We start from the raw sequence: 27,069 nt of genomic DNA on the forward strand, positions 1-27,069 counted from the left end.
AGACAGGGAGAATGGGAGAGGAGAGACCACAGTGACTACATTGTTCAAAGCATACATACAGGAGAAAACTGATTTGAAAGTGGTAGTGGGGAGAGGAGAGAACCCACCATTTTACACTAAAGAAGCCTCAGAAGCTCAGGAACTGGTGAATCTTCAGAATTGGGTGGTGAGGGACTTCCCTTGTGGCACAGTGGTTAAGAATCTGCCTGCCAGTGCAGGGGACATGGGTTTGAGCCCTGGTCTGGGAAGATCCTACATGGCGTGGAACAGCTATGCCCATGCGCCACAACTACCGAGCTTGCACTCTGGAGCCCGCAAGCTACAACTACTGAAGCCTGCGCTCCTAGAGCCCATGCTCCACAACAATAGAAGTCACTACAATGAGAAGCCTGTGCACCGCAATGAAGAGTAGCCCCTGCTCGCTGCAACTAGAGAAAGCCCGCACACAGCAGCAAAGACCCAACACAGCCAAAAATAAATAAATTAAGAAAAAAAAGAAAGAAAAAATAATTGGGTGGTGGAGAAGGAGCCAAAATAAGGGTATATAGGTTGAGAATCTATTTAAGATGCCGTCAAATCCCCTCCTTCACTCCATGAAGCTGGGCACTACCTCTTATGCAGTCTAACAAAAGACTAGAGGTTAACTGTCCAGGGAGGGTACAATACAGGGTTTCTTTATTGAACACACTAGGCACAGTGGAAGGCAGGAGTAATATACTGAAGGCAAGGGGATCAGGTTAATGTGTGCACACTGAATGTTGGGGGGCTCTCCTCCCCAGGTCTTCTTCCCCCACTCAGCTTCCAGAATGCTGGTAGCTAAGTTTTCACTATTAGAAGCTTCCAGTTAATCTACAGTGTTGCTTACAATCAGTAACGGTGTACCAAAGGCTTCCAAACAGCTCTGTGATCCCCGATGCTTAAATATGAACAGACAACCAAAGATTACCGAACATCACAAAAATCAAAAATGAAATAACCAAAAATCAAACTAATGAAAATAACTTAGAAGAAACACTATTCAAGGAGCAGAATGAAAAGAGAATTATATGTATAAAGCTGAGAGTTTGGGTGTGAATGAATGATAGGTACATAGAAAAGCAGCAGAGTTTTAAAAAAATAATAACCCAATGGAAAGCAAAAGTTGTAAAGATAGGAATTACAATGAGAATGTACTACATATTAATACCACATATACTTTTTACTAATATAACACACTCAGCTGTAAAAAGTATTTAGTCATAATATAAATGTAAAATATTGACAGAATAGAATATGTAACTTGGGAAGATGAGGAAAGGAGAGAGAGAAAGAGTGTTTGGTAAAGTGGAAGTGGTCTTGTGGGAGCTAAATCTCCATTCTCCATGGTGGCTCTTCAATAGAAAAAAGCCCAGAAGAAGCAGTTACTGAGGTGTCACTTATAGATAATGGATGTGAATATCACAGAAGCATCTCAAATTGTAGACAGCAGTTGTAAAATCTTTTCTAATGGTAAATTTTTAAGCCCAAACATATGGTTTAAATTGCATTAATGTTATCTTTTCAAAAATAACTACTTGTGACGTTGAAAAAGTCATCGACCTGTATTCTGGAATATATTTTTCAGCAGGCTACTAATATACATGTTTTGAATGTAGAAATCCAGGTGATTTTTAAAATTTTCATTTTCAAAAGTAGGTTGTAATATTAAAAATAAAGTAAATGCTTACTTATCTACATATTACCTTAATTTACTCATATGATGGGAAAATAGTTTTATGCATTTAACAAACAGGTATTAAGCACCTTTTCGAAGTATCTAATTTATACTGTGTTGATAGATGAAAAGATATGTAAGTCCAAGTCAGATTGCTTGTCTTGGAGCCAGGCATGAAAAGAATTATTGTGCTATAAATACTAAAATGAATATAATAAAGTGATGTGAGAGCACAGAAAAATTGGCAGCTTAATTATGTGACAAAAGTTTAATAGGAAAAGTAGTTTAGATGGAATGTAAAGAATGCTGGTTAAAGAGGGCATTCCAAATCTGGAAACAGTAAGAAGTTGTGTGACTTTCATCATGGGATTTGTCAGGCTGGGGGTGGGCTGAGGACGAGGAAACACAAAGAAATGGAGACAGTAGGACCAAGAAGGAAGCCTCCTGTATGTCATTTCTGACAAGTCGAAACCTGGATAGGCGATACTTTGTCTTTGGAAGTTTAAGAAGAGACGTAACGTAACCAGATTCGTGTTTTAGAAACAGACCAGAGAGAAAAGGTTGCAAGGAGATTAGTAAGGAACTAAAGGCCTTAGTTTAGTTAGTACATGGTGGTAGAGAGCAGAGAGTGAGTGGAAGACAGATTCAAGATTTGGCAAGAGAGTCATTAACTGAGAGTGGCAAAATATCTCCATGTGGATTCAAATAGAGGTCTTGATCATAACTTGCAAAGCAAACTCCTCATTTTCACAATATTTTTCATATTTAAAAACATTGGAGTGAAAAATCAGTGAAAGTAAGTTTTGGAGTACACAGGTTTATTCATTCCTGTGCACTTGATCTCATCTAGGTCTATTCAAGAAAACCAGTCCAGCCATTGTCCCCTCTCTCTCCTGCATTGATCATTTTTCCACCTTACTGGATTAGTCCCATCAGTGTAGGTAGTTGCTATAAATCTCCCATCTTGAAAAGAAAAGCCTTTCTTGACTCCTCTTATCCCACCAGTCCATTTCTATGCCCCACTTAAAGCACATCTTATGAGAATTGTCTCAACTCACTTTCTCTACTTCATCTCTTCCCTTTCTCTCCTGAGCCCATCCCAGTCTTTCATCACTACCCACTACCCCTCATCAAGATTACCAGTTACCATTTTCTTTACTCTGGCTTCTGGGACATCTGTCTTACGTCTCCTCCTATCCCACTGGCTGTTCTTTCTTACTCTCCTTTGCTAATTCTTCCCCTAACTGCTAAAGGTTAAATACCTGCATGGTTCAGCTCCAGATGGCTTCTCTTCCTGCCCTTCCTCCCTAGTATCTCATCCACTCATGACTCTGTATACCATCTATTTGGTGACAGCTCCAAAATTAATATCTTTAGCCCAGCTTTCTTCCCTGAACAACATATTTATTCATTCAGCTACCTACTTGACATTTTTATTTGGGTGACTTACAGATATCTTAAATGTAACATCTCCAAAGCTGATATTCTTTCCCCTTACTTGTTTTCCTATAAATGTAAAAGTCTAACAACTCTGCTTTCAAAATATATGCCAAATCCAATCACTTCTCACCATTTCCACCCTTAACACCTGGTTCAAGTCACCATAAAACTGTCTACATTATTTCAACAGAACTGGTCTTCCTGCTTCCTACTTTGCCTCCCCCCACCTCCCTATACACAGTGAATTTTCAGCAAAGAAGCCAGAGGGATCCTTTTAAGTATAAGGCAGATTATGTCATTTCTGGACTCAAAAACTGTTCCATGACTTCCCATCTCATAGTACAAGCCAGAAGTCCTTACCATGGTACGCAGGTTCTTTGTGATCTGGCCTTTTTGCTACCTTTCCAGTCTCACCTGCTAACTTTCCCCTTGCCTACTCTGCTCCAGGCACACTTGTGTCTAGCCCAGTACGTGATGTCTACTCTGCCTGTAGCAGTCTTCTCCCAAATCTCTTCATGGCTTTCCCTCTCACTTCCTTTAGGTCTCTGTATAAATGTCACCTTGTCAATAATGTTTTCCTTACCAGCCTATATAAAATATCGTTTATTTATTTCTGCTGGACACACTTCCTGTCCCCCTTACCATGCTTTAATTTTCTCCATAGCATATATAATACCAATTGACATATTTACTTGTTTGTCTGTTTCCCCCCACTAGAATGTAGACTCTATTAATTTGTTTTATTTGTCACTATATCCCCCAGCCAGAACACTGCCTGGAAAGTAGTAGGAACACATTAAATACTTGCTGGATAGATGAATGGATAACTAAATAAGTTGTAGGGTAACTTCAAGTTCCATGGGCTTAGGGTTGGGTAAAAGGAAGTATGGGGTTTTCAACAAAATATCGAGGAAGAACATGTATGCTAGGGAAGGTGGTAAGTTTAGTTTGGGACATGCTTAGTTTGAGATGAGTGTGGAACATCAAGATAGGGATGTCTGGTACTAGATGCAGTTCAAAGTATAGGAATAACACCTGGGGAGTGTCGGGCATAAAGATACAGATTGATATTTTTATTGTTAGATGGTAATTTAAGCAATGTAAATGACTCCTATCACCCAGGGGAAGTGTCTAGGGAAGAAATCCAACTTTGGAGGCAGGAAGATTTTTAAGAGAAAGAAGAAAAAAACAGTTAAAAAAGAAAAGGAAAGAAAGAAAAAGAGGGACAATCGTGGTGTAAATATTCGCGGTGAGAATTTTAAAAAGGAACAAGTTGTGAAAACTGTTAGAGGTCAAGCAGAATGAGTTTACACATGAAGCTTTTTTTAATTTTGGTATTGGGAGGTCATTAGCAACTTTATTGAGAAAAGTTTCTGTAGAATAGTGGGGAAAATGAGAGTTCAGAGAGTGGAAAGTGAGGAAGTGAAAATAGCTAGTTTAGATTACCTACGGAGGAAGGTTGGCCATGAGGGGTACGTAACAGTATCCGCTTGAAAGGGAGATAAGGTTGAGAAAAAAGTCAAGAGTGGGCAAGGCTTTCTGAATGAAAAAGGTGTAACAGATGATAGAGAAAGGAAGGAGATGGAATATCATTGCAAGAGTGGGGCTCCCGAGGAGACTGGGATACTAGATGGGGTCAAGAATACAGGTGAAGAGGTTACCATGAGAAGAGGACGGGTAGACAGATGTCTGGCGAAGGAGGTAAGTGAGGAGCTGTGATAGACCTGGAAGAGACAGATGGGGGAATCCAGGTTTGACACATTCTCTTCTCTCATGTTTGTAGGTGGTAAAGTCAAAGGCTGGGAGTCAGTGTGTGAGAGATAGTTACAGACTTGGAGAGTGTGGTATTGTTTTGGAGGGCAACCATGATGAAATGCAGAACGGTTACCAGAATAGGATTGCCATGTAGCAATTGAGGGTCTACGAAAAAAAAATACATATTCCAAAACATTTATATATGTGTATATATATATATATATGTACATTTACTGGTAAATAATCAAGCTTAAATATTTTCTCCCCATTGTAGCACAAGTACGGAAAGGCGAGAAATGCAGAATCCAAATTTCACTGCATCTGGTCAAGAATTTCTATCTAAATCTCATTTTTCTGAACACCCAACCTTGGAAAAGTCTTCAAGCAGTTTATCAGTTTCAGGGCAGCCACTTTGTAAGGTTCCTGCCCCAAGAAATGAAAAAAGGAGACACTCGACAACTACAGGCAAACCAATGAAAGTCTTTGTCCCACCTTTTAAAACTAAATCGCATGTTCACAGAGATGAACAGTGTGTTAACAGGAATACTAATTTCGAGGAAAACAAACAAAAACAAAAAAACATAGATGAACATGGCTCTGGTGATCGTGAAAATAATGTTAATGACAGTGAAATTCATCAAACAACAGCTATGCTTTTCACAAAGGGTGAAGAAGAACCTTTAGGTATTGTGTGAAAATTTGTGTTGATGTATTTTTGCCTTTCAGGTATATATATTTCTTATGTTAAATAACACCTTGAGGATTTTTGCCCCTTTTATGATGATTACTAATTTCAAAACCTTTTGTATTGCTTTAGATATTTCTGTCCAAAGATTAAGTTTAAATTACTCTAATGTTTTCTTTCAAAGGTAGCTAACTGTAGACATTCTTCTTAAAAAAAAAAAAAAAAGCTATTAGACATGCAGTCTAGGACAGCTATTATTGGATTATGATTTTTATCAGGCTACTAATTTTCTTCCAAATTCGAAATAAAAATAATCTATTTCTGTTCTTTTAGAAACATTTATCAAGTAGAAACTTTTTTTCATCCCTTAAGATTTAAAGTTAGAGCAAATTGATATATATCATTTTATAAAACAAGGGTTGTGCTTTTAAATTTTATATTCAATTTTACTTTTTGTTAATTATTTATTCTTTAATAGATTTAATTACAAATCTTCAGACTGCCAGAGATATACAGGATATGCGAATTAGAAAGAAACAAAGGCAACGTATTTTTCCACAGCCAGGCAGTCTGTATCTTGCAAAAACATCCACTATGCCTAGAATCTCTCTGAAAGTAGCAGTAGAAAGCCGAGTCCCCACTGCATGTTCTCATAAACAGGTATGCTTTTGTCTATAATGCTAATTAATAGCTTTTATAGCAATGTGTAACTTTATTTCATTAACTGGCATCTTCAAATTGTTTAAAGAAAACAAATTGATGCAGAAATGGATGAGTAAAATCATCTTGCTTCCTAATCAGCCTGCAGTGGCAACCTCCTCCTCTGCTGTCTTATCCTAAAGTGATCAGTGCTTCAAAATTACAATTTCTCTTTCGCCTTCAAAATGTATTCATTTTATTACTATAAGTGCTCTCAGCTGGGTGTTAAAGTAGTCTCATTGAATTTAAAGTGTGAATGACTCATAACCCTGAACGTGCTAAGAGCCATTTACATTTTTAAAAGGATTCTTATTAAGCCAGTACTATCTAGTTGGAATTTGGAGCAATGGAGAGGTGAGAGTCTGGGCCTCTTCTGAGTTTTTTAACTTAAGAGGTTTTCTTAAACATTAAATTAATTTTTTATCCCCACAACGACTTCCTATGGCAGATGTAGCAGGAGGCATGTACATAAGGGGAATGGGAAAGGTGCAGCAGACTCTTGAATGTATAGGTCATTTATATTATGTAAAAATTTTTTGACTTCCAGTAAGTAAGTTACATATTTTTATAGTGAATATTTTCATATTTAAATGAAAAACTTTGGGTAGATTCAGTTTGGGTGTGTTATAATTTTTTTTTCTGTGAAACATTCTTTTGTTTGATGTTTCTTACTCATTATCAAATTTTTCTATCATTTATTTTGTGCAGCTATATAGGTACGGTGTTTCTAAACATTGTGTAAAAATTAACAGCAAAAATGCAGAGTCTTTTCAGTTTCACACTCAGGATTATTTTGGTAAGGAAAGTTTATGGGCTGGAAAGGGAATACAGTTGGCTGATGGTGGATGGCTCATACCCTCCAATGATGGAATGGCTGGAAAAGAAGAATTTTATAGGTACTCTCTGCAAAAAGAAATTTTGTATTAACTAACTTTTGTATGTTCCATCATCTCTCTCTTCCTCACAAGTCCCTTTTTATCTTTCCTTATCTCTCCTGAACTTAAAAATTTGGCTAGAAATCAGAAGTTTATACATTGAATCATTTTAAGTACATGTGGTTCACTTGATATTCTGTTGAAATCTTTTGAAAAGTGAATTTTGGTTTGTCTTAGGATTTAGTGAATTGGTTTTTCTTAAATTAGGACATTATAGCTTTTATAAAATAAAAACTGATAAGAAAGGTTAAGTGTGAGTTGGCCTTATTGTAAACCCACACACATGTGTATACTTGTGTGGATATTCTCTTTCATTGTGTATTTCAGTAAATATAAAATATAAAAAATAAAGTTAAACAGAAATACTTAAATATCAGTAATACCAAGTGACTAGAAAACTCCAGTGCCCTAAAAAATCAACAGTTTAGGAACTATATATCCTCTTAGGATTCTAGTGTTTATACAAACATAATTTTAAATGTTTGCTATCAGGGAGGTATTACCTCATGCCAATGACAAGAGATAGGAAACCTTTCTCCTGTGCCCTTATTTTTGAGATCTCAGTATATCTTTTTAAGTTTATAGTTTTGAGAAAAGTGTTAAAATATTTTTTTCTTAAATTTTTGTTATGTTTTTGGAGTATTTTAAAACACGAATGTTATTTACATCTTGGTACTTGTCCCACATAACAAATATCAGCTGTTGATTCTAGTTGGAAAAGTAACAGCTGTATCACTTAATTGTATTAGGTAAACTGCATAGTGTAGAGGTTGAGTGATTACTCTGTAATCAGGTGGGCATGGTTCAAACTGCATTGTTGAGGCTCAAGCTGTGTTTTTGATCATTCAACAAATATTTATTGAGAACCTACTATGTGTCCGATACTATCTTGGGTACTAGGGATAGCAAAACAAAAAAATCTCTGCCCTAATAAATCATATATTCTAGTTTGGGACAGGGAAAGAAAATTTTAAAAGGGAATAAGTAAATGGTATAATATATTAAAAAGTGATAAATACTTTGAAGATAAAGCTGGAAAAAGGGGGTAAGAGAGAGTTAGGTGAGGAGAGGTATACAATTTTTTAAATAGAGTAAGAAGGCAATGTGTAAGGGTACTGATGCTAGTGGTTGGTAGATAGGAGGGTGGAAGTTTATGGAAGTTCTCTTTTAATTACTTCTGTTTATGTAGTGCTGAGAGTGAGAATGGGAAAGGAGGAGGAGTTGTAGATTTGAGCAGATATCAAGAAGAGAACCAGGACTAGAGAAGGAAGTTCTTAGGTGATTTCTAAAAACAATCTCTTTGATAAGAAATATATAATCTAAAATATAATTATTTTACAGTAAGGATCTCATTTTCCAGTTGAAATAATTGTATTGACTAACATGTTAAGTGAAATTTTTATTAGCATATTTTGATACATGTCATTTTCTAAAATTATAATACTTATTACGTTAACTCATAACAACTTATTGAATGATCTTGTACAATTTAGTTTTTGTGCAAAGAATAGTCGGGGTTATTGAATTCAGTATCATCTTACCTGGTTTTTATTATTTCTTCTACTTTTATTTGTTCAGAGCTCTGTGTGACACCCCAGGTGTGGATCCAAAGCTTATTTCTAGAGTTTGGGTCTATAATCATTATAGATGGATTATATGGAAACTGGCAGCTATGGAATTTGCCTTTCCTAAAGAATTTGCTAATAGATGCCTAAACCCAGAAAGGGTACTTCTTCAACTCAAATACAGGCAAGTTTAAAGCTCTATATTAAGTAATCATATATTGTATGGGTCAGACTTCTGTGCTGTCTGTGACTTGCACATCAGAGCCAGTTGTTGGTGACAGCTGCCATCCCACACTGCTGTTCAGTTGTATAGCGCAGTTCTCTTGTCACCCTCCAGCCCCCACTTAAGAGCAATCACACATTCATACACCCTCTGCTTCCCTCTTCTCCCACCCTCTCCTTAACCTCTTGGCACATGAGAAGAATATGAATTACTAATTTGATCGGCTCTTCAGGGATTGCTAGTAAAGAATTTTTGCATTTTGGGGGTTTTAATATTTAGTTCATATTTTAGCAGTATAAAACTTAATATATTACCAGCTACCAAATTTTAAATTCTCTTCAGTCTCAGTATTCAATAAAGGTATTTAATTTTTATTCTCAATTATTCGGTGACTTTTTTTTACAATGAAATTCTAGACCCACAATTTCTAAAATAATTCTTTTTTTTCCTTTTAGGTATGATATGGAAATTGATAGAAGCAGAAGATCAGCTATAAAAAAGATAATGGAAAGGGATGACACAGCTGCAAAAACACTTATTCTCTGTGTTTCTGAAATAATTTCATTAAGCACAAATATATCTGAAACTTCTAGCAGTAAAATTAATAGTATGGATACCACAAAAGTGGCCGTTGTCGAACTTACAGATGGATGGTATGCTATTAAGGCCCAGGTGGATCCTCCCCTCTTAGCTCTCTTAAAGAACAGTAGACTAACTGTGGGTCAGAAGATCATAATTCACGGAGCAGAGCTGGTGGGCTCTCCTGATGCCTGTACGCCTCTTGAAGCCCCAGAATCTCTTATGTTAAAGGTAAATTAAATTAATGTACACTCTTGGTAAAAATCAGTCACTGATTCAGTTAAATTCTAGAGAGAGTTTACATTTAAATTTTAAAATTTACTTATGCCTATTAAGGATGCTTCGTTTCTTGAAAATGTACTGATACTGTTATTAGTTTAAGTGGCATATTTCTCAGATAGTTAAATATTTGTGTTTTTGGAAAGCCAGAGATATTTACTGAGCTGAAATAATGCAGTTGCAAGTTCAAGAGCAGGAGTAAATTTGCACCGGATGTTTGATTTTGGTACCTGTAGCCCTCATGTTGTTCTCATAGTATTGCTCTGCTTCCACTGTGATTACTTGGCCAAATCTCTGTTCCAGTATGATTAGAACATTAGATTTCAGTGATTCTTGGATATAGAATACTAAAGTACACCTTTCATCTCTATGTAGATTTAAACCTAGATAACAGGACTTTGTCATGTTGAATAGTCTGTAATACTGCTATCAGAAATGACTGCTAATGTTGCACATTCAGATTCACTTTTGAGGTAACCTTGTAAAGAATTTAATTCTGTTGTATTCTGGATCACTGTAATTCAGGAAAGCACTTTAATAAATCAATCATTTTTAAGTTAAAGAGATAATTTGTCATTAACTTGGGTTGCTTTTAGTCAAGCTGAAACAGGCTTTTGTTTTATGTCGCTTAGAATACCAAAGTTGCACTGGCTTTCAATTTTTGTTTTATCAAATCAATATATGTGCATAATTTCAAAACTCAAGTAAAATAAGGTATATAGCCCCACATACACAAAAGCAGTCACTGATGCAACCCTGCCTAACCTCCCTTCATGCTCCCCAAAGGCAGCCACTTCCAATCTCTTTGGCTATTTCTTTTGCTTATACTGTTAGGTCTTCTTTTCACCTTCAGTTTAGACATTAACTGTTAGCTTCCTGCTATGAAAGATGAGGAGTGAAGTCAGTATTCAATGTTTATGTTATAATGACTATGAAAAATATTTTTTGCAACTCAGCATACAGTATACCATGATTACATTTCCTTTCTTTACAACTTACTGCTTTCCCTGGAGTTATTAACTGTCTTGTCTTTTTTGTCTTTCTTAATTTTCTTTATCCTTATTACCAACTCATTCCCACACAGGAGCCATATAAAAATTGTCTCACTATGTTAAAATACCTTTATCAGTTCCATTTCTTTTTCTTGGAGATTCCTTGGATCTCTCCATGTTCCTGCTCAGTTCTGAACTGGTTATCTTCTATGTATGCTGCACAGTTATTCTTGAAATTATTTTCACCTCTTTCTGAGTTAGAAAGCCCTATACTCTGAATTCCATACCTTTCTAGATGTATTCCCTAGCTTTAAGGGCACACAACCGCCAGAGGCTTCTTGAGAAAGGAAACATGCAGGGTTTTTTTATCTTATTACAAGATTGGCTGAATATAGAATTTGAGGTTGAAATATTATAATTCTTTCAGAATTTTGAAGACATTTCCTCTATTACCTTCTTCTTCTGGTATAGTTTCTGTTAAGTTCAGTGCTGGTCTTATTCCCAGTCCTTTACTATGTGATCTGTTCCTAAGACGTTTTTAAGATTGTCTCCATCATTCTGAAATTTCACAATGAGGTGATTTGGTGTCAGCCGTAAAAGCAGGAAAATTATCATAAAATCTGAAATAGAATTGAATACAGGTATATATTTAACTTATAAATCAATTTATTAATTTGTCCAGATTTCTGCTAACAGCACTCGGCGTGCTTGCTGGTATGCCAAACTCGGATTCTTTTCCAATCCTAGACCTTTTCCTCTTCCCTTGTCATCACTTTTCAGCGATGGAGGAAATGTTGGTTGTGTTGACATAATTATTCAAAGAGCATACCCTATACAGGTATGATGTATTCTTGAAACTTACTCTGTATTTCTTTCTTTAGAGACAATTAATTTGAATGATTGCTCCCTACCCTGTATTTCTGTTTGACACATTATTACAGTGGATGGAGAAGACATCATCTGGATTATACATATTTCGCAATGAAAGAGAAGAAGAAAAGGAAGCAACAAAATATGCAGAAGCCCAACAAAAGAAACTGGAAGCCCTGTTCACTAAAATTCAAGCAGAATTTGAAGAGCATGAAGGTAAAATGAGTTGTATTTACAAGATCTTTTTTTCAGAGTTTTAGAGGCTTCTAACTGGGTGAATTGTCTTTATTTTGAGTAATAGATTTTTTTTTTCTAATTCTGAATTTTTTCTGATTTGAAAAAAAAAAATTACATAGGTAAACAGATAAGCATTGAATTGGCCCCGAAATATCACATCTTTATTCAACATAATGAGCTTTTAGATCCTCACAAATTGTCTTAGGCAATTAAACATTACATACCTACAGCACTTTTCAGAAGTCTTAATTAAACTGGCCCGTAAGCTTTAGTACTAAAGTATTTGTAGCATCAATTTTTGGTATTAGAGTAAGAAAAGCAACAAGGGAAAGAACTATCAAATTATTCTCCCCAAGCTGTTTGTCATTCTCTTTCCTCTGTGTCCTTATCTACATAATAGAACTTGCATTTTTGCTGTTGTAGTTGTTGATCTTTATGTTTTTATACCTGGAACTAGAGCTTATTTTCCCTGTGGCATCAATTTGAAAAATAAAAATGATAGTTTTTTATGCTTAAAGGATATGAAATTTTACTTTTTTTATCTACCTTTTTTATTGCAGAAAATTTTATGTTCTGCATTTCTTCATGATTTTATTTTTTTAAAATTTTATTTTATTTTTTATACAGCAGGTCCTTATTAGTCATCAGTTTTATACACATCAGTGTATACATGTTAATCCCAATATCCCGATTCATCACACCACCACCACCACCCCCTGTCGCTTTCCCCCCTTGATGTCCATACGTTTGTTGTCTACATCTGTGTCTCAATTTCTACCCTGCAAACCAGTTCATCTGTACCATTTTTCTAGGTTCCACATATATGCGTTAATATACGATATTTGTTTTTCTCTTTCTGACTTGCTTCACTCTGTATGACAGTCTCTAGATCCATCCACGTCTCTACAAATGACCCAATTTCATTCCTTTTTATGGCTGAGTAATATTCCATTGTATATATGTGCCACATCTTCTTTATCCATTCATCTGTCAATGGGCATTTAGGTTGCTTCCATGACCTGGCTATTGTAAATAGTGCTGCAATGAACATTGGGGTGCATGTGTCTTTTTGAATTATGGTTTTCTCTGGGTATATGCCTAGTAATGGGATTGCTGAGTTGCATGGTAGTTCTATTTTTAGTTTTTTAAGGAACCTCCATACTGTTCTCCATAGTGGCTATATGAGTTTACATTCCCACCAACAGTGCAAGAGGGTTCCCTTTTCTCCACACCCTCTCCAGCATTTGTTGTTTGTAGATTTTCTGATGATGCCCATTCTAACAGGTGTGAGGTGGTTCCTCATTGTAGTTTTGATTTGCAGTTCTCTAATAATTAGTGATGTTGAGCAGCTTTTCATGTGCTTCTTAGCCATCTGTATGTCTTCTTTGGAGAAATGTCTACTTAGGTCTTCTGCCCATTTTTGGATTGGGTTGTTTGTTTCTTTAATATTGAGCTGCATGAGCTGCTTATATATTTTGGAGATTAATCCTTTGTCCGTTGATTTGCTTGCAAATATTTTCTCCCATTCTGAGGGTTGTCTTTTCGTCTTGATTGTAGTTTCCTTTGCTTTGGAAAAGCTTTTAAGTTTCATTAGGTCCCATTTGTTTATTTTTGTTTTTATTTCCGTTACTCTAGGAGGTGGATCTCATGATTTTCTTCATTGTTTAACTCCATGTTCTAAATAAATTTGCAGGAAAATGGGACTCAATATTTGATTTGCTTAAAATTATCACTAGCTCATAATTAAGTGAATCATGAAATCATTTACTTACATGAAATCACTTTCATGTAAATCATGTAAATTTCATGTAAATCATGAAATTTACAAATTGCTCTAATGAAGTAAACTCTTTGTAGGAGAACTTATTAAACCATGAATACACTAGTTTCAAATTTTCCTGGAGAACTTTTAGCAGATAAGTGGTTTATTTTTAACCTTCCTTCTTTGGGTGTTTTTTTTGTTGAGTTCTCTAGTTTTCAGAGTTCTTAACTTTATAGTTCAGCTAATTAGTGTTGCTTTTTTCCTAGAAAATATAACAGAACGATGTATACCATCACGTGCACTAACAAGACAGCAAGTCCGTGCTCTGCAAGATGGTGCAGAACTTTATGAAGCTGTGAAGGATTCACCAGACCCAAGTTACCTTGAGGTGAGAGAGTAAGCTGGCCTACAGTGAGGCTAATCTTCATCCTTCAAGGTGGAAAGCTATAGTCACTCATCTGGCCACTACAGGAAGCACTGTGTTGAAATGCTGTGTTTCTCCAAGGGATGTGTACCTCAGTGATGGGGTCCTCAGTGATGTACCAAACCAGGGTGCTACATTTCTACTTCTGTACCAAATAGAGGATGAGAGGGTTAAATAATTTATATATTAAGTATGGTTTAAAATGCAGGCAAAACTTGCTTATTTTTAAGATAAAACAAGTACCTTCAGAGCACTGTCTCAGTTTCCATGTTCTCAGCTCTTTCTCAGATCCTACGTAGAGTTTATTTCATAATCCTCTACCTTAAGGATACTTAGGTGGAAAACTTTCAGAAGCACAAAAATGTGTTACAAATAGCATAGGCTTTAGATCATGGCTCAACCATTGATTAGCTAAGCAAACTGGATATGAAAGAGCTATAAAATGGGCACAAAAGATGTTTTAGGATCAAATTGGATAATGTATGTAAAGGGTACTGTTAACAAAGTTCTATGTAAATGTTATTATTAGAGTATCATTTCATACATTAAGGTAGGCTACTTCCTAAATTTTTAGACACCTGGGTATCTAATTAATGCAAATTCTAGGATTAGTTTGCAAAATAGGGAGGAGGGGAAATTTTAGGAAAACAGTTTATTGATTAATCTCATTTATTTGATGACAATAAATGTTGTATATAACCTTAACTTTCTTAAATAATGGGACCTCAAAATAAAGAATACTCTGCTCGGAGAGTGAGCAGTGCTATTCTGAACAGAATTCCCTTATATTCCCAAATGTTACAACTCAGATTCTCCCTGTGGGAAGTGAGTCTGTTTCAAGCCTGTGAGTATACTTGCTACAAGTCTGTAAGGCTTTATTATGCTCTCCTGAGAAATTATTTGCCTCTGTCTCTTTATGTTTGTTGAAGCTTATGAAGATAGTTTTAATTTCATCCATAAAATTTAACAAAATGTTATTCTGGTTTCCTTTTATAAAATTTACTTATAAGGAGAAAGGGGGCAGAATGAGAGTTGGAGGACTAAGTTCTAGACCTGGCTCTGCCCCTGTGTAGCTGGACAGGTGATTTCTCTCTCGGACCTCCTCTCTGCCATCTGCCAGGGGAAAGCCTGAGAGTAGCTTATCTCTAAGGTTCTAAGTTTATGTGATTCTATGAGAGTCACTGAATCATTCTCAGAGGGAAAAATTGCCATCAATTTCTAAAATACCCTGTTAAGAGGACTTGTTTTCAGTGACAGTGTTTAGTATTGTGGGACTTCTGAAATCACATATTGTTTTTTTAATTCATGTTTAAGCTAAACACTGCCTATTTAGGAAGACCTTTGTAGGGCACAGGGATTTTATAATCTCCCTTCTCAGTATAGATTAGGGTATTAACATGGGTAAGTCAGCAGCAGTCTAGTAGGTTATATGTCAGGATTTCTATTTATTTTATTTTTGGTTGATTTTTTTTTTTGTTAATACTGGGTGAGGTTCCCAGGACGTTCAAACACCAGTTTGCTAAATGATTGGGAGAGAAATGTAGAGGCAGAGCTAAGTGCTTGTAGTACATATTTGTTTTAAATTGTATCTACTGTTCCAGGGTTAATGAAATTATACTATAGGGGGATAAGAATGAGTCCCCTTGAGTCAACCCCTTCCTATATGCCTCTGTAAATTATTTATTCTGTCTGTACCTCAGTTTCATCATCTACCACATGGAAACAGGAATAGTACCTACCTCATAGGATTATTGTAATGATTAAATGAATTAATACATTACCCACACATAGATCTATTTCTCAAATATAATAGGCATTCAGATGTTAACCATTTATAATGTCAGTGTTGATGATTATGATTATCAGAGTATATTTATAAGTAAGGGTTGTTTTGGCCCTAGGTAAATTTTTCATATTTATTTATTCATTCATTCATTCATTTATGGCTGCGTTGGGTTCTCTTTGCGGTGCGTGGGCTTCTTATTGCGGAGCGTGGGCTCTAGGCCTGAGGGCTTCAGTAGTTGTGGCCCACAGGCTCAGGAGTTGTGGCATACAGGCTCAGTAGTTGTGGCTCATGGGTTCTAGAGCACAGGCTCAGTAGTTGTGGTGCACAGGCTTAGCTGCTCTGTGGCATGTGGGATCTTCCCGGACCAGGGCTTGAACCCATGTCCCCTGCCTTGGCAGGCTAATTCTTAACCACTGTGCCACCAGGGAAGCCCTGCCCTAGGTAAACTTGTCACAAAGATTAGTAAACTGTTTAAGTCACTTGAAAATATTTGTTATGTGATAAGCTGAGTACATTAATCTCAATTTTTATATTGTTACATCCTTAAAGTGAACTAAATTCTGTTGTATTTTGACCCCATTTAAAGAGATTCATTTACAATAGATGAGGTGGTTTGTTTCTATTTTGTTTGCTTTTTATTCCAAAATCATCTGCCTCAATGTACTCAATGGACACAGGGTTATTTTAGTGAAGAGCAGTTAAGAGCCTTGAATAATCACAGACAGACGTTAAATGATAAGAAGCAAGCCCAGATCCATGTGGAACTCAGGAAGGCTATGGAGTCTGCTGAGCAAGGGGAACAGATTTTACCAAGAGATGTTACACCTGTGTGGAAGCTGCGTATCACGAGCTGTAAGAGAAAGGAAAAAGATTCAGGTCAGTATGTAAAGTTTTTGTTTTTATCAATTTTAAGTTTAAAAAATTATTATTAATAAAATTATTTCAAATGGTAGATAAAATGTTAAGAGGAGCAAAAATGGGCTACCAGTACCCACAAAAGATAATATAACCCTTAGACCTTTATTGTCCTCAGTATTTATTTTTAAACAAGAACTCTCAATGATTATCATTTCTTATATTGTGTCTTTTTCCTCTTTCTCTAGTTGTGTTGAGTATCTGGCGTCCATCATCAGATTTATATTCTCTCTTAACAGAGGGAAAGAGATACAGAATCTATCATCTTGCAGCATCAAAATCTAAAAGTAAATCCAAAAGAGCTAACATACAGTTAACAGCAACAAAAAAAACGCAGTATCAACAACTACCGGTATAAATTTTTCATCATGATTTTTCAATTTTGATAGATGTGTATTTGTTTATTGAATCTACATATACTGATATTTTTTTTTTTCTTGTAGGCTTCAGATGAAATTCTATTACAAGTTTATCAGCCAAGGGAGCTGCTTCACTTCAACAAATTATTGGATCCAGACTTCCAGCCACCTTGTTCTGAGGTGGACCTAATAGGATTTGTAGTTTCTGTTGTGAAAAAAATAGGTAATACACAGTGTATTTAATGGTAGCTTTTTATTGATGCTTTTGAAAAACATTATATTTTAAAATTTGTCTTCCTTGTGATTCATTGGAGCTACTAATAGGTAAGTTTGGTAACTAGTGATTTGAAAGTAAGCTTTTTTAACCTCGATTCTTAATGAAAAGCAATTCTACAATATTACAGGGAAACAACTTACATCCCATTCTGTGCTACTTAATTTTAAAGAAATTGCTAGAAAATGTTTTGCATATTAGTCATTACTAGACAAATAATTATAATCTTCTGCAGTTCACTGAGCTATCAAGCCTTCACCTCCTACTTCAGTCTTTACCACTTTCCAACATCTTAGCCAAATTCATTTATATTTTATTCCTTCAGTATGACATTGCTCGTTCCTCCTTCCATACCTTGTTCCATAGATTTTATCTGAAGGCAAGTGTAAAGGCCCAACTATGTCTCATCTTAAGCACGAAAGCCTTCCATTTATTGATTATTTTGTGCCAGGCCCCCTCAGCACTTGGTTTCACCACTCTCACCTCCCAGAACGCTGTCCCTCATCCCCCTTCAGCTGTGTTGACACCTTCCTTGCTATTCTTTTTTTTTTTTAATTTATTTATTTTATTTATTTATTTTTGGGCTGTGTTGGGTTTTCGTTGCTCTGCACGGGCTTTCTCTAGTTGCGGTGAGTGGGGGCCACTCTTCGTTGCAGTGCGCGGGCTTCTTATTGCAGTGGCTTCTCTTGTTGCAGAGCACGGGCTCTTGGCACGCCGGCTTCAGTAGTTGTGGCTCACGGGCTCTAGAGCGCAGCCTCAGTAGTTGTGGCACACGGGCTTAGCTGCTCCACGGCATGTGGGATCTTCCCAGACCAGGGCTCAAACCCATGTCCCCTGCATTGGCATACGGATTCTTAACCACTGCACTTCCTTGCTATTCTTGAGCCCACTTTCATCACAGAGCCTTTACACTCACTGCTGCCTCTCCCAGAAACCCTTTTCCCCAGGCGGCCACATAGCTGGCCCCCTTGGCTCCTTAAAGTCTCTGGTCAAATGCAACCTCGTAAGAAGCCTTTCCCTGAGCACCCTTTGTAAAAGAGCTGTACTTTCTCTGCTCCCAGCCTAGCACTTTTACCCCTTTACTCTGCTTTATTTTTCTCCATAGCACCCACCAGCACTAACATATTTATGGGGTTTTTTGTCTCCCTCTTCTGGAATGTTAGCTCTCTAAGGGCAGACACTTTGCTACTGCTGTATCCTCAGCTCTTAAAACAGTGCCTGGTTCAGGGTAGGGTCTCAGGTCAGTGGATTTCTTGTTTATCAACTGCCCTGTCACAGTTTCTCCCTTCCTCAGTTCCTTGGCTAAGGTTTATTGTCAATGTTTTCTTCACGAAGGTTTCAAATGTGCCATATTCCATGAGTTCCTTATATGTTTGAAATCTGAACCTGTTGCTCTAATTCTGAGACTGTATTTTGGCAGCCATAATAATATGGGTTCTTGCTTCTTTCTTCCCTCAGAACTTTGTAGAAATTGCTCTTTTGACATTGAACAGTCTGGGACTGGCCTAATTTTTCCCCCATTTAGGTGATTGTCTTTTTATGTCTAGTTGTCTGAAGAATAAGTTTTTAAGTCCAAAAGTTTAAGCTATGTCTTAGTATAAGCAGTCTGTATACAGTTCTCCTGGAACACAGATGCCCTTTTAATCTGCAGATTCAGTGCTTTCTTTGTATCAGAGAAATTCTGTAACATCTTTGAATAAATCTATTTCATTTTGGGGATTTCTACTTCAAGGACAGCAGTTAGTCTTATGTTGGATTATGCTTCATTCACCATGATTATATCCAGCCTTTATGTCACTAGTTTTATTCTCTGCAATATATTGGTATGTTTTATTCCTTGCTATTTGTAATGCATGCATTTGTCCCATTATGATAGTATACTGGTGTCCTCAGTTTATTTCTCTGGTCCTGCAGTCTCCTTTTTATCTTGCCGGGCTATTTTTCATCCCATATCCATATGCAAACTTTTATTTCATTGAGTATATGTTCCTATTAAGTTCAACAGCATGAATCAGTTTTGAGGACTTCAGAAATTTTCTTGTTCTTCTAGTTTTCTTTACTTTATGGGATGTGCTCTTTGTTTTTTGCTTTGCTCTTTTCCTCTTTTTATTTAACGTGTTTTTGTTTAGTTGTGTTTTAGTGCTTTGTGGGGTGTTCTTTGACTGTAGTATGTTAATATGCTACATGGTTTTTGTAGCATTTTATTTCATCTTGGTCATACTTGGGTGACTCCACTCGTTATATTATTGTTATAGAGGATGCGTAACTTTTATTCAGTTCATCAGTATTGAATGCCTTTTATGTGCCAGGCACTTTTCTAAATGCTAAGTATATAGCAATGAACAAAACAGACAAGTATCCCTGCCCTCATGGAGCTTACATTATGGTCGAGGAGGGAGATCACAAACAAAATAAATAGCACATATAGTTTTCTTAGTATGGCTAAGGAAAAAAACTAAGTCGGGAGTGACAGGTAGGATTGGGGGAAGGGGAGAGGAATGTAGCTTTAGATAGGGAAGTGAGGAAAGACCTTACCGCAAAGTTATGTGAATGAGAATTGAAGGACTAGAGGAGAGAGGCATGTGGACATCTGGGGAAGGAACATTCCAGGCAGGAGGAATGGCAATTACAAAGGTCATGTTACAGGAGGATCCTCCCTGGTTCCTTTAAGTATTAGTAGGGGCCAGGGAGTGAGCAGTAACAGCTGGGAGGAGGGAGTGAAGGACCAGGTAATGGCGTGGTCCTTGCATATACTCTTAACTTTTTCTCTGAAGGTTTCAAGTAGAGGCGTTGACACCACCTGATGAGGTTTTCACAGGATCACTCAGGCTGCTATACTGAGAATAGACTGTAGGGCGCATGAGACTCCAAACAGGAAAGTCAGCTGGAGGCTATTGTAGAAATTTAGGCAATTGAGAATAGTTTGGGGCAAACAAAAGCAATGGGAGTGTCCAGAAATTGTCAGACTGTGGTTGTATTTTGAAGGTAGAGGGACAGTGTGGATGAAGAGAGGAATCAAGGAGTGAGGGCCGAGGTTTTGGTCTGAGCAGCTGGACAAATGGAGTTGCCATTTCCTGAGGGGGCTGACCACGAGAAAAACAGGTGTGCAGGGAAGGTCAGGAGCTCAGTTTTGGACAGTTAAGTTTTAGCTGCTCAATTTACTTAGAGATTTCTACTTGACAGCTGGATATAGTTCTAAGGGAATGGACTGGGCTGAAGATATAAGTTGGGAAGTCATAAACATACAGGTGATGATTAAAGTCATGAGACTGGATAAGGTCGCTGGGTGTGGGAGTAGATAGAGAAGAGAGCCAGGGCCTGACTCAGGCCCGTCAGAAGGTATTTGATAGCAAAGAGAGTGAGGTGAGGCTAAGAAGGGAGGTGTCGGAGGTGGTGTCCAAAGAGGCAATGTGCAAAGCTCTCTGGAGACTGAGTCCGGGGAGTGCAGGATGAACTGGGAGCCTGGGCTTCTTGTGGAGACAGACATGCGATTAGTTCTCATGGTCCCACAGCAGACTGTGGTGTTGAGATGAGGTGCATGGGGGAAACTTGCCAGCATCCCACTGCAGTTCTTGACTTTTTCTCTGCTGTACTCAAGACCAATTTTCCCCCTTAGTTACTGTATGAGGGCTGCGTATTTCAGTTCCTATCCACTATATATTCCATATCCCTGGAAGATATTAACTCTGTTCTAGATCATTTTCCCTAGCTCAGTGAGTAACCTCACCTATTACTTTGCTGAACCATAAACTGGGTGGCTTAAACAACATACTGTCTCACAGTTCTGAAGACTTGAAGTCCAAGACATTGGCAGGTTTGGTTCATTCTGAAAGCTGTGAGAATCTGTCCAGTGCCTCACTCATAGCTTCTGATGGTTTGCTGGCAATCTTTGGCCTTCCGTGGCTTGCAGATGCATCACCCCAGTCTCTGCCTTCATCTTCACATGGCACTCTCCCTGTGTGCGTGTCTGTGTCCAAATTTCCCCTTTCTATAAGGACATTGGATTAGGATGTACTGAAATGACCTCAACTTGATTTTTGTCAGCAAATAAGGTCACATTCACAGGTTAGGACTTCAACATCTTTTACAGGACACAATTCAACCCATAACACAACTGTTATCCTGTCAGTCAACCTTGATCACCTGTTTTGCACCATAGCCATTTTCATTATTTCTGATCAGAAGAAGAAAAAGTAAGGATACCCATTCTATTTGCTTTTCTTCAGATTTAAGGATAACAGAATTCTTAAAATGTGTGTCATTTCACCAATATGGGGAAGGAGACTAGAAGCTGAGCCCTCCTGTGTTTGGTTCTGTCCACAACCTTGTTTATTTCCTTCATCACCAACTTTTAAATTTTATATCAGGATATTCCTTATTTGTATGTTTTTGGTGGACATTTCTTCCTCTTTTTATTTTGACATCAAGTATGAGAGAAAGAAATTTCTATCAGAAAGTTTCGAAGTGCCGCCTTAAGCCTGAAATACCAGTTCTCCAATACCTAAATCTAATCATGATGTTTCCTAGCTTAAAACCTTTGGTGGCTCCCTGGCCCTTAGAAAATGAAACCAAAACTCCTTCAGATGCCTGAAAAAACATTCAACCTCCTGCCTTGAACCACCACCCCACATACCTCAGTTAAACTGTACAGTTTCACATTCTTGATCCACTAAAGCATTTAACATTCCTACCTCTAAAAATTCATTCACTTTGCTTAGAATGGCCTTTTCCTTCCCATCTTGATGAATTTCCCCTATTCATTATTCAGCTTACATGTTGCCTGCTTCCCCATGGCCTCTGTAACAGAATGTGTTGTCATATTGCATTGAAATTTTAGCACCATAAGCAACAGGTTGTTTTGGAAATCCTGAGCTTTCTCTAAATTTAGTTATTTTGATTTGTTTTTACCATTAGCATACCAAAATGGCCATATTTAGAGATTCCTTGTATTTGTAAATTTATCTAACACATACATAAATGAAGTTCGATTTTTTGTTTTCTACTTTTTGGATTTTGTTTTTTCCATTTTAGGTCTTGCTCCTTTGGTCTATTTATCAGATGAATGCCATAATTTATTGGCAATAAAGTTTTGGATAGATCTTAATGAAGACATTATTAAACCTCACATGTTAATTGCTGCAAGCAACCTCCAGTGGCTACCAGAGTCCAAATCAGGAATTCCTACTTTATTTGCTGGAGATTTTTCCATGTTTTCTGCCAGTCCAAAGGAGGGCCATTTTCGAGAAACGTTCCACAAAATGAAAAATACTATTGAGGTAAAATTTGCTTTGAGCATTATCATGCATGTTGGCATTTTCCTATTTCAAGTCAAATGTCAAGGAAGTGGCAGCTTTTATGAAAATTGGATTGTTGATGTATAATGTAAGTTGAGTTTTCATCATATGTCAATTGTTCATGAACCTGAGGAGATATTGAGTGACAGCTAGCTATCAGGGAGAAAAGAGTGATTTGAAAAGAACTGAATTAGGAAAAGTTGTGAGAAGGATGTTCAGAGATATATAGACCGTGTAGGCAAACTGGAAATTGGTTAACAAGACTTATATGAGTTACCCATGATTTACAGCACTTGGCAGTGTAATTAATTAATAACATTTAGAATCCAAATTTACATTTTAGGGACCTCCCTGACAGTCCAGTGGTTAAGACTCCATGCTTCCACTGCAGGAGGTGCAGGTTCAATCCCTGGTCGGGGAACTTAAGGTCCTGCATGCCATGCAGCACAGCCAGAAAAAAAATTTTGTTTAATTTACATTTTAAACTCTATATCTGATATTTTATACAGTTTATACCTGTTTTTGATTTGAAATAATACCAAATAGGAGAACAAAGTTTATTGAGTGCTTACTGTATGTCTGGCCTCATTCTAAGCCTGTCTCATTTAATTCTCCCACCAACATTATGAAGTAGGGCAGTGGTCCCCAACATTTTTGGCACCAAGGACAGGTTTCATGGAAGATAATGTTTCCACGGACGGGGGCGGGGGAGGAGGGGGCGGGGCGGCCGTGTGTGGGTCAGGCGGTAATGCGAGCGATGGGGAGCAGCAGATCGCTCGCTCGCCTGCCACTCACCACCTGCTGTGTGGCCTGGTCCCTAACAGGTCGCAGACCAGTACCAGTCCGTGGCGGGGGGTTGGGGACCCCTGAAGTAGGGAACTGTTTTCCCATTTCATTGATGAGAAACAGAAGTTAAGTCACACAGCCAAACTGGTAGAACCAGGATTCATACTTAAGCCATCTAAATGCAGAGCCCAAACTATTAACTACTATGCAATGCTGCCTCCCAGTAAAATTTTGGATTTTATAAATTGCTAACTTTTGAAAAATCTACAGAAGATAAGCCTCTTCTTTCTGTAGTTTAATATTTGAAACGTGTGTTAGTCAAAATTCATATAAATAAAATATTTTAAAAGCATTAGAGTAGCTAGCTATATAAAGAAAGTTTGTATGTTTTACCTAGACTTGATGCACATCGTGAAGAATAACACCCTGATTTATCTGGTTTCTAAACTGGGGGTTACATTCGTTATTTGGCTCCCATGCAGAGTACCTATTGCTTACATCCCAGATTTTCTCTGACACCATTCAAGGGCAGTTCAGAGATGACTGAGTGTCATTTATGTATCATTTTAAAGTTTAACAAAATGCTCTTAGAAATTAGGTTAAACCATAACCAAATTGCTGGTATTTGACCATTTGTGACTTCTGAAACAACAGTTTCATGTGGTATAACCAAATGTTATTTCAGTTAATTCTTGGAACAGACATGAAGCAGTTCTCATTTTACTCCTAACCTAAGGAGTACTCTGTGAGATGTTAGATGATTTACGGCTGTTAGGTAGTAAATAAAACTGAGACTTGAGTCCCAAATCCAGTATCATACGATAACTTGCTGATTAAACCAGATGGTTGGGAAGCTCTCTTACATTTCTTTATTTCCCTGACACACACACACACCCCTTTCCTTCTCTCCCTCTAACAGTTGACAGTTGCTATCAAATTTGGGGTGTCTCATCCTTTTTTTCTGGTCTGCATTTTTTGCTTCTGATTTTAAAGGTAACCATTTATCTTTTCTGAAAACATGAATGTGTAGGTTTGCATTTTACAAAACAGCTCTTCCAATTTATTTTCTTAGAATATCGATATATTTTGCAATGATGCAGAAAACAAGCTTATTCGTATACTTAATACAAATAATCCCAAGTGGTCCACCCCGACTAAAGACTATACTTCAGCACCACACACTGCTCAAACAGTCCTTGGTACAGGAAATAAGTTTCTGGTAAGTTAATCGAAATTTAAGGAATTTTATAAATATTATATAGAGAGGCAACAACATATTCTGATGTATACCTAGTAAACATGATAAAATGTAATTAAACTTAATTAGAAAGTGTCATTAATTGTTAAGTGCCTCCTGTAGGTATAGGTTATCTGGAAATTTTATCTTGTTTATTGAAGCCAGAGTGTAACACTCTTTGGGGCAAATTTTATAAACAGTTGCTTTGATTTTTAGCATTCCAAGTACATTTGATTGAAGAAACTTTTTTTGCCTGTGTCTTTTTGCTTGGAGGACTATTCTATATAATTAGGGTTGTTTCTAAGTTCAATTTGATTTAACTCTTTAAATCACAATAAAAGCAAATCAAGCTGAAGTCTGTAATATTGGCTAAGGACTAATTCTTTAGCTAACACTTGCTAAGTTATGTATATTAACTCATTTAATCCTCACAACAACCCTCTGAGATAAAAATTATCTCCATTTTACGGATGAGGAAACTATGACATACAGGAGGGGTTAAGCAACTGCCTCCAGTCACAAAACTAGAAAAGTAGGAACACAGGCAGTCTGTATTCTTAAAATGGTTTTTAAATGCTTATCTTTGTTTAACTTGTTAATAACAAAAAGGAAAAGATTAAAGCGTAAGTTATGTCCCCTACCTCCTGTTTAGCTTTTAATCTTCATCTTTCTTTTCATGTCATTTTTATATCCTCTTATGCAAAAATATTTCCTTCTGGAATAATAATATGAATGTCTCTTGAAATCATAGCCACTAGGAGAATGAAAGTGTGTGGCATTTAAATATTTTTTAATGAAAAGCTAATTTGATTTTGTTTTATATATTGGGACATAATTATATAGGCTACTTAATTTTTTTTATTAGATGTCTTCTCCCAGTAGTGAGATGGATTATCAAAGTCCGTTATCACTTTGTAAGCTAAAAGGGAAGTCTGTCTCCACACCTGCAGCAGCCCAAATGACTTCAAAGTCTTGTTGCAAAGGAGAGAAAGAGACTGATGACCCAAAAACCTGCAAAAAGAGAAGAGCCTTGGATTTCTTGAGCAGATTGCCCGTACCTCCACCTGTTAGTCCCATTTGTACATTTGTTTCTCCAGCTGCACAGAAGGCATTTCAGCCACCACGGAGTTGTGGCACCAAATATGAAACACCTATGAAGAAAAAAGAATTGAATTCTCCTCAGATGACTCCACTTAAAAAATTTAATGACATCTCTGTTTTGGAAGGTGATTCAATAGCTGATGAAGAACTTGCCCTGATAAATACCCAAGCCCTTTTGTCTGGTTCAGCAGGAGAAAATCAACTTAAATCTATCAGTGAGTCCACTAGGACTACTCCCACTGGTCCAAAAGATTATCTCAGACTGAAAAGGCCTTACACTGCATCTGTGGTCAAAGAACAAGGGAATTCCCGAGCCGGGACTGAAGAACAGAAGGCTAATATGCAGGACACAAGTACAATGAAAACTACATCCAAGAGACTGCAAAGGCGACAAAAACCAAAATGATGATAAATTAGGTATTGATACAACCTTTCCAGTTTGTAAAACATATACAATTTCAAACTCTACATCAGAATTTGCATAATGAGAAAAAGGAAAAAGTTCAAAATTTATCTCTGTGCTTGTATATCACAGCAATGCTCTTCGCCTGCTTCTACTCTTATTTCAATTATATATCTTAAAACTGTGACTGTATATTAACTAATCAAGAAAAAAATCTCCTTTGAATCTTTATGACTAGATTTGGTCACTATAAATATTATTTTACAAACGAAGTAAACATACCTGTTTCTTTTAGATTGTGTCCTTACAATTAAAAGAAACTAGGTTTCTAAAGTGCAGTTCTTTTGACTCATATAATTCCTCTTAGTTTAGTTCCTATTTTAGGTTTGTTTTTAAGAGGTAACCCACTATGAACCAGTTTTCCTTAATGCACATGTTGGTTCTAATACAGTTTTATCCTGATCAAAAAAGTCAGGATGAGTAAGATGTTACAGTGGTATTTTCTTTTGACCAATTCTTTATCCTTAAGTCAGCGTGACTACAAGAAAAATAGAACCCTCAATGTACTTTCCTTTGATGATTCCAATGTGATCTGTAAAATTAAATTATTTATTAAAAGTTCAAATACTTTAAATCAGAAGCAGATTTCATAGTGTTAATTTGTTTTTGTTTGTTTTTTTAACAAAATGATCGTCTGGACTGCAGCTTAAGAGAAAATCTTTTAAATTGGCACTGATTCTCCTTGCTTTATTTTTAGCCCTATCACAGGATTCAGC

The 27,069-nt window shown here is 36.9% G+C and overlaps 2 protein-coding genes across 9 annotated transcripts in view; one reads left to right on the forward strand and one right to left on the reverse strand.

Annotated features, from left to right (window-relative positions):
* Positions 1-26,843, forward strand: part of BRCA2 (BRCA2 DNA repair associated) — a 53,095-nt gene extending 26,252 nt beyond the window's left edge. For 3 of the 4 annotated variants that reach the window (XM_030882534.2, XM_060287958.1, XM_060287959.1), the window contains 14 exons: positions 5,163-5,572; positions 6,052-6,233; positions 6,981-7,168; positions 8,786-8,956; positions 9,451-9,805; positions 11,528-11,683; positions 11,787-11,931; positions 13,981-14,102; positions 16,602-16,800; positions 17,028-17,191; positions 17,283-17,421; positions 22,504-22,748; positions 24,625-24,771; positions 25,655-26,843. In XM_030882534.2, coding sequence (XP_030738394.1) covers positions 5,163-5,572; positions 6,052-6,233; positions 6,981-7,168; positions 8,786-8,956; positions 9,451-9,805; positions 11,528-11,683; positions 11,787-11,931; positions 13,981-14,102; positions 16,602-16,800; positions 17,028-17,191; positions 17,283-17,421; positions 22,504-22,748; positions 24,625-24,771; positions 25,655-26,296 — 3,265 coding nt within the window. In that variant the 3' untranslated portion in view covers positions 26,297-26,843. The remainder of the gene's footprint in view (positions 1-5,162; positions 5,573-6,051; positions 6,234-6,980; positions 7,169-8,785; positions 8,957-9,450; positions 9,806-11,527; positions 11,684-11,786; positions 11,932-13,980; positions 14,103-16,601; positions 16,801-17,027; positions 17,192-17,282; positions 17,422-22,503; positions 22,749-24,624; positions 24,772-25,654) is intronic. The other variant, XM_030882535.2, reaches the window with a different exon arrangement.
* Positions 16,729-27,069, reverse strand: part of N4BP2L1 (NEDD4 binding protein 2 like 1) — a 35,078-nt gene continuing 24,737 nt past the window's right edge. Inside the window, exons 5-6 of one of the 5 annotated variants that reach the window (XR_004044791.3) lie at positions 25,848-25,940; positions 16,729-16,774 (exon numbers count right to left, since the gene is read on the reverse strand). Coding sequence is in view for 1 of the 5 variants with exons in the window: in XM_070044075.1 (XP_069900176.1) it covers positions 16,768-16,774 (7 nt within the window). In the remaining 4 variants the exon portion in view is untranslated. The other 4 variants (XM_070044075.1, XM_070044076.1, XM_060287961.2 and 1 more) reach the window with 4 other exon arrangements.

The sequence above is a fragment of the Globicephala melas genome, chromosome 18, assembly GCF_963455315.2.
Source record: "Globicephala melas chromosome 18, mGloMel1.2, whole genome shotgun sequence".
Classification (NCBI taxonomy): Eukaryota; Metazoa; Chordata; class Mammalia; order Artiodactyla; family Delphinidae; genus Globicephala; species Globicephala melas.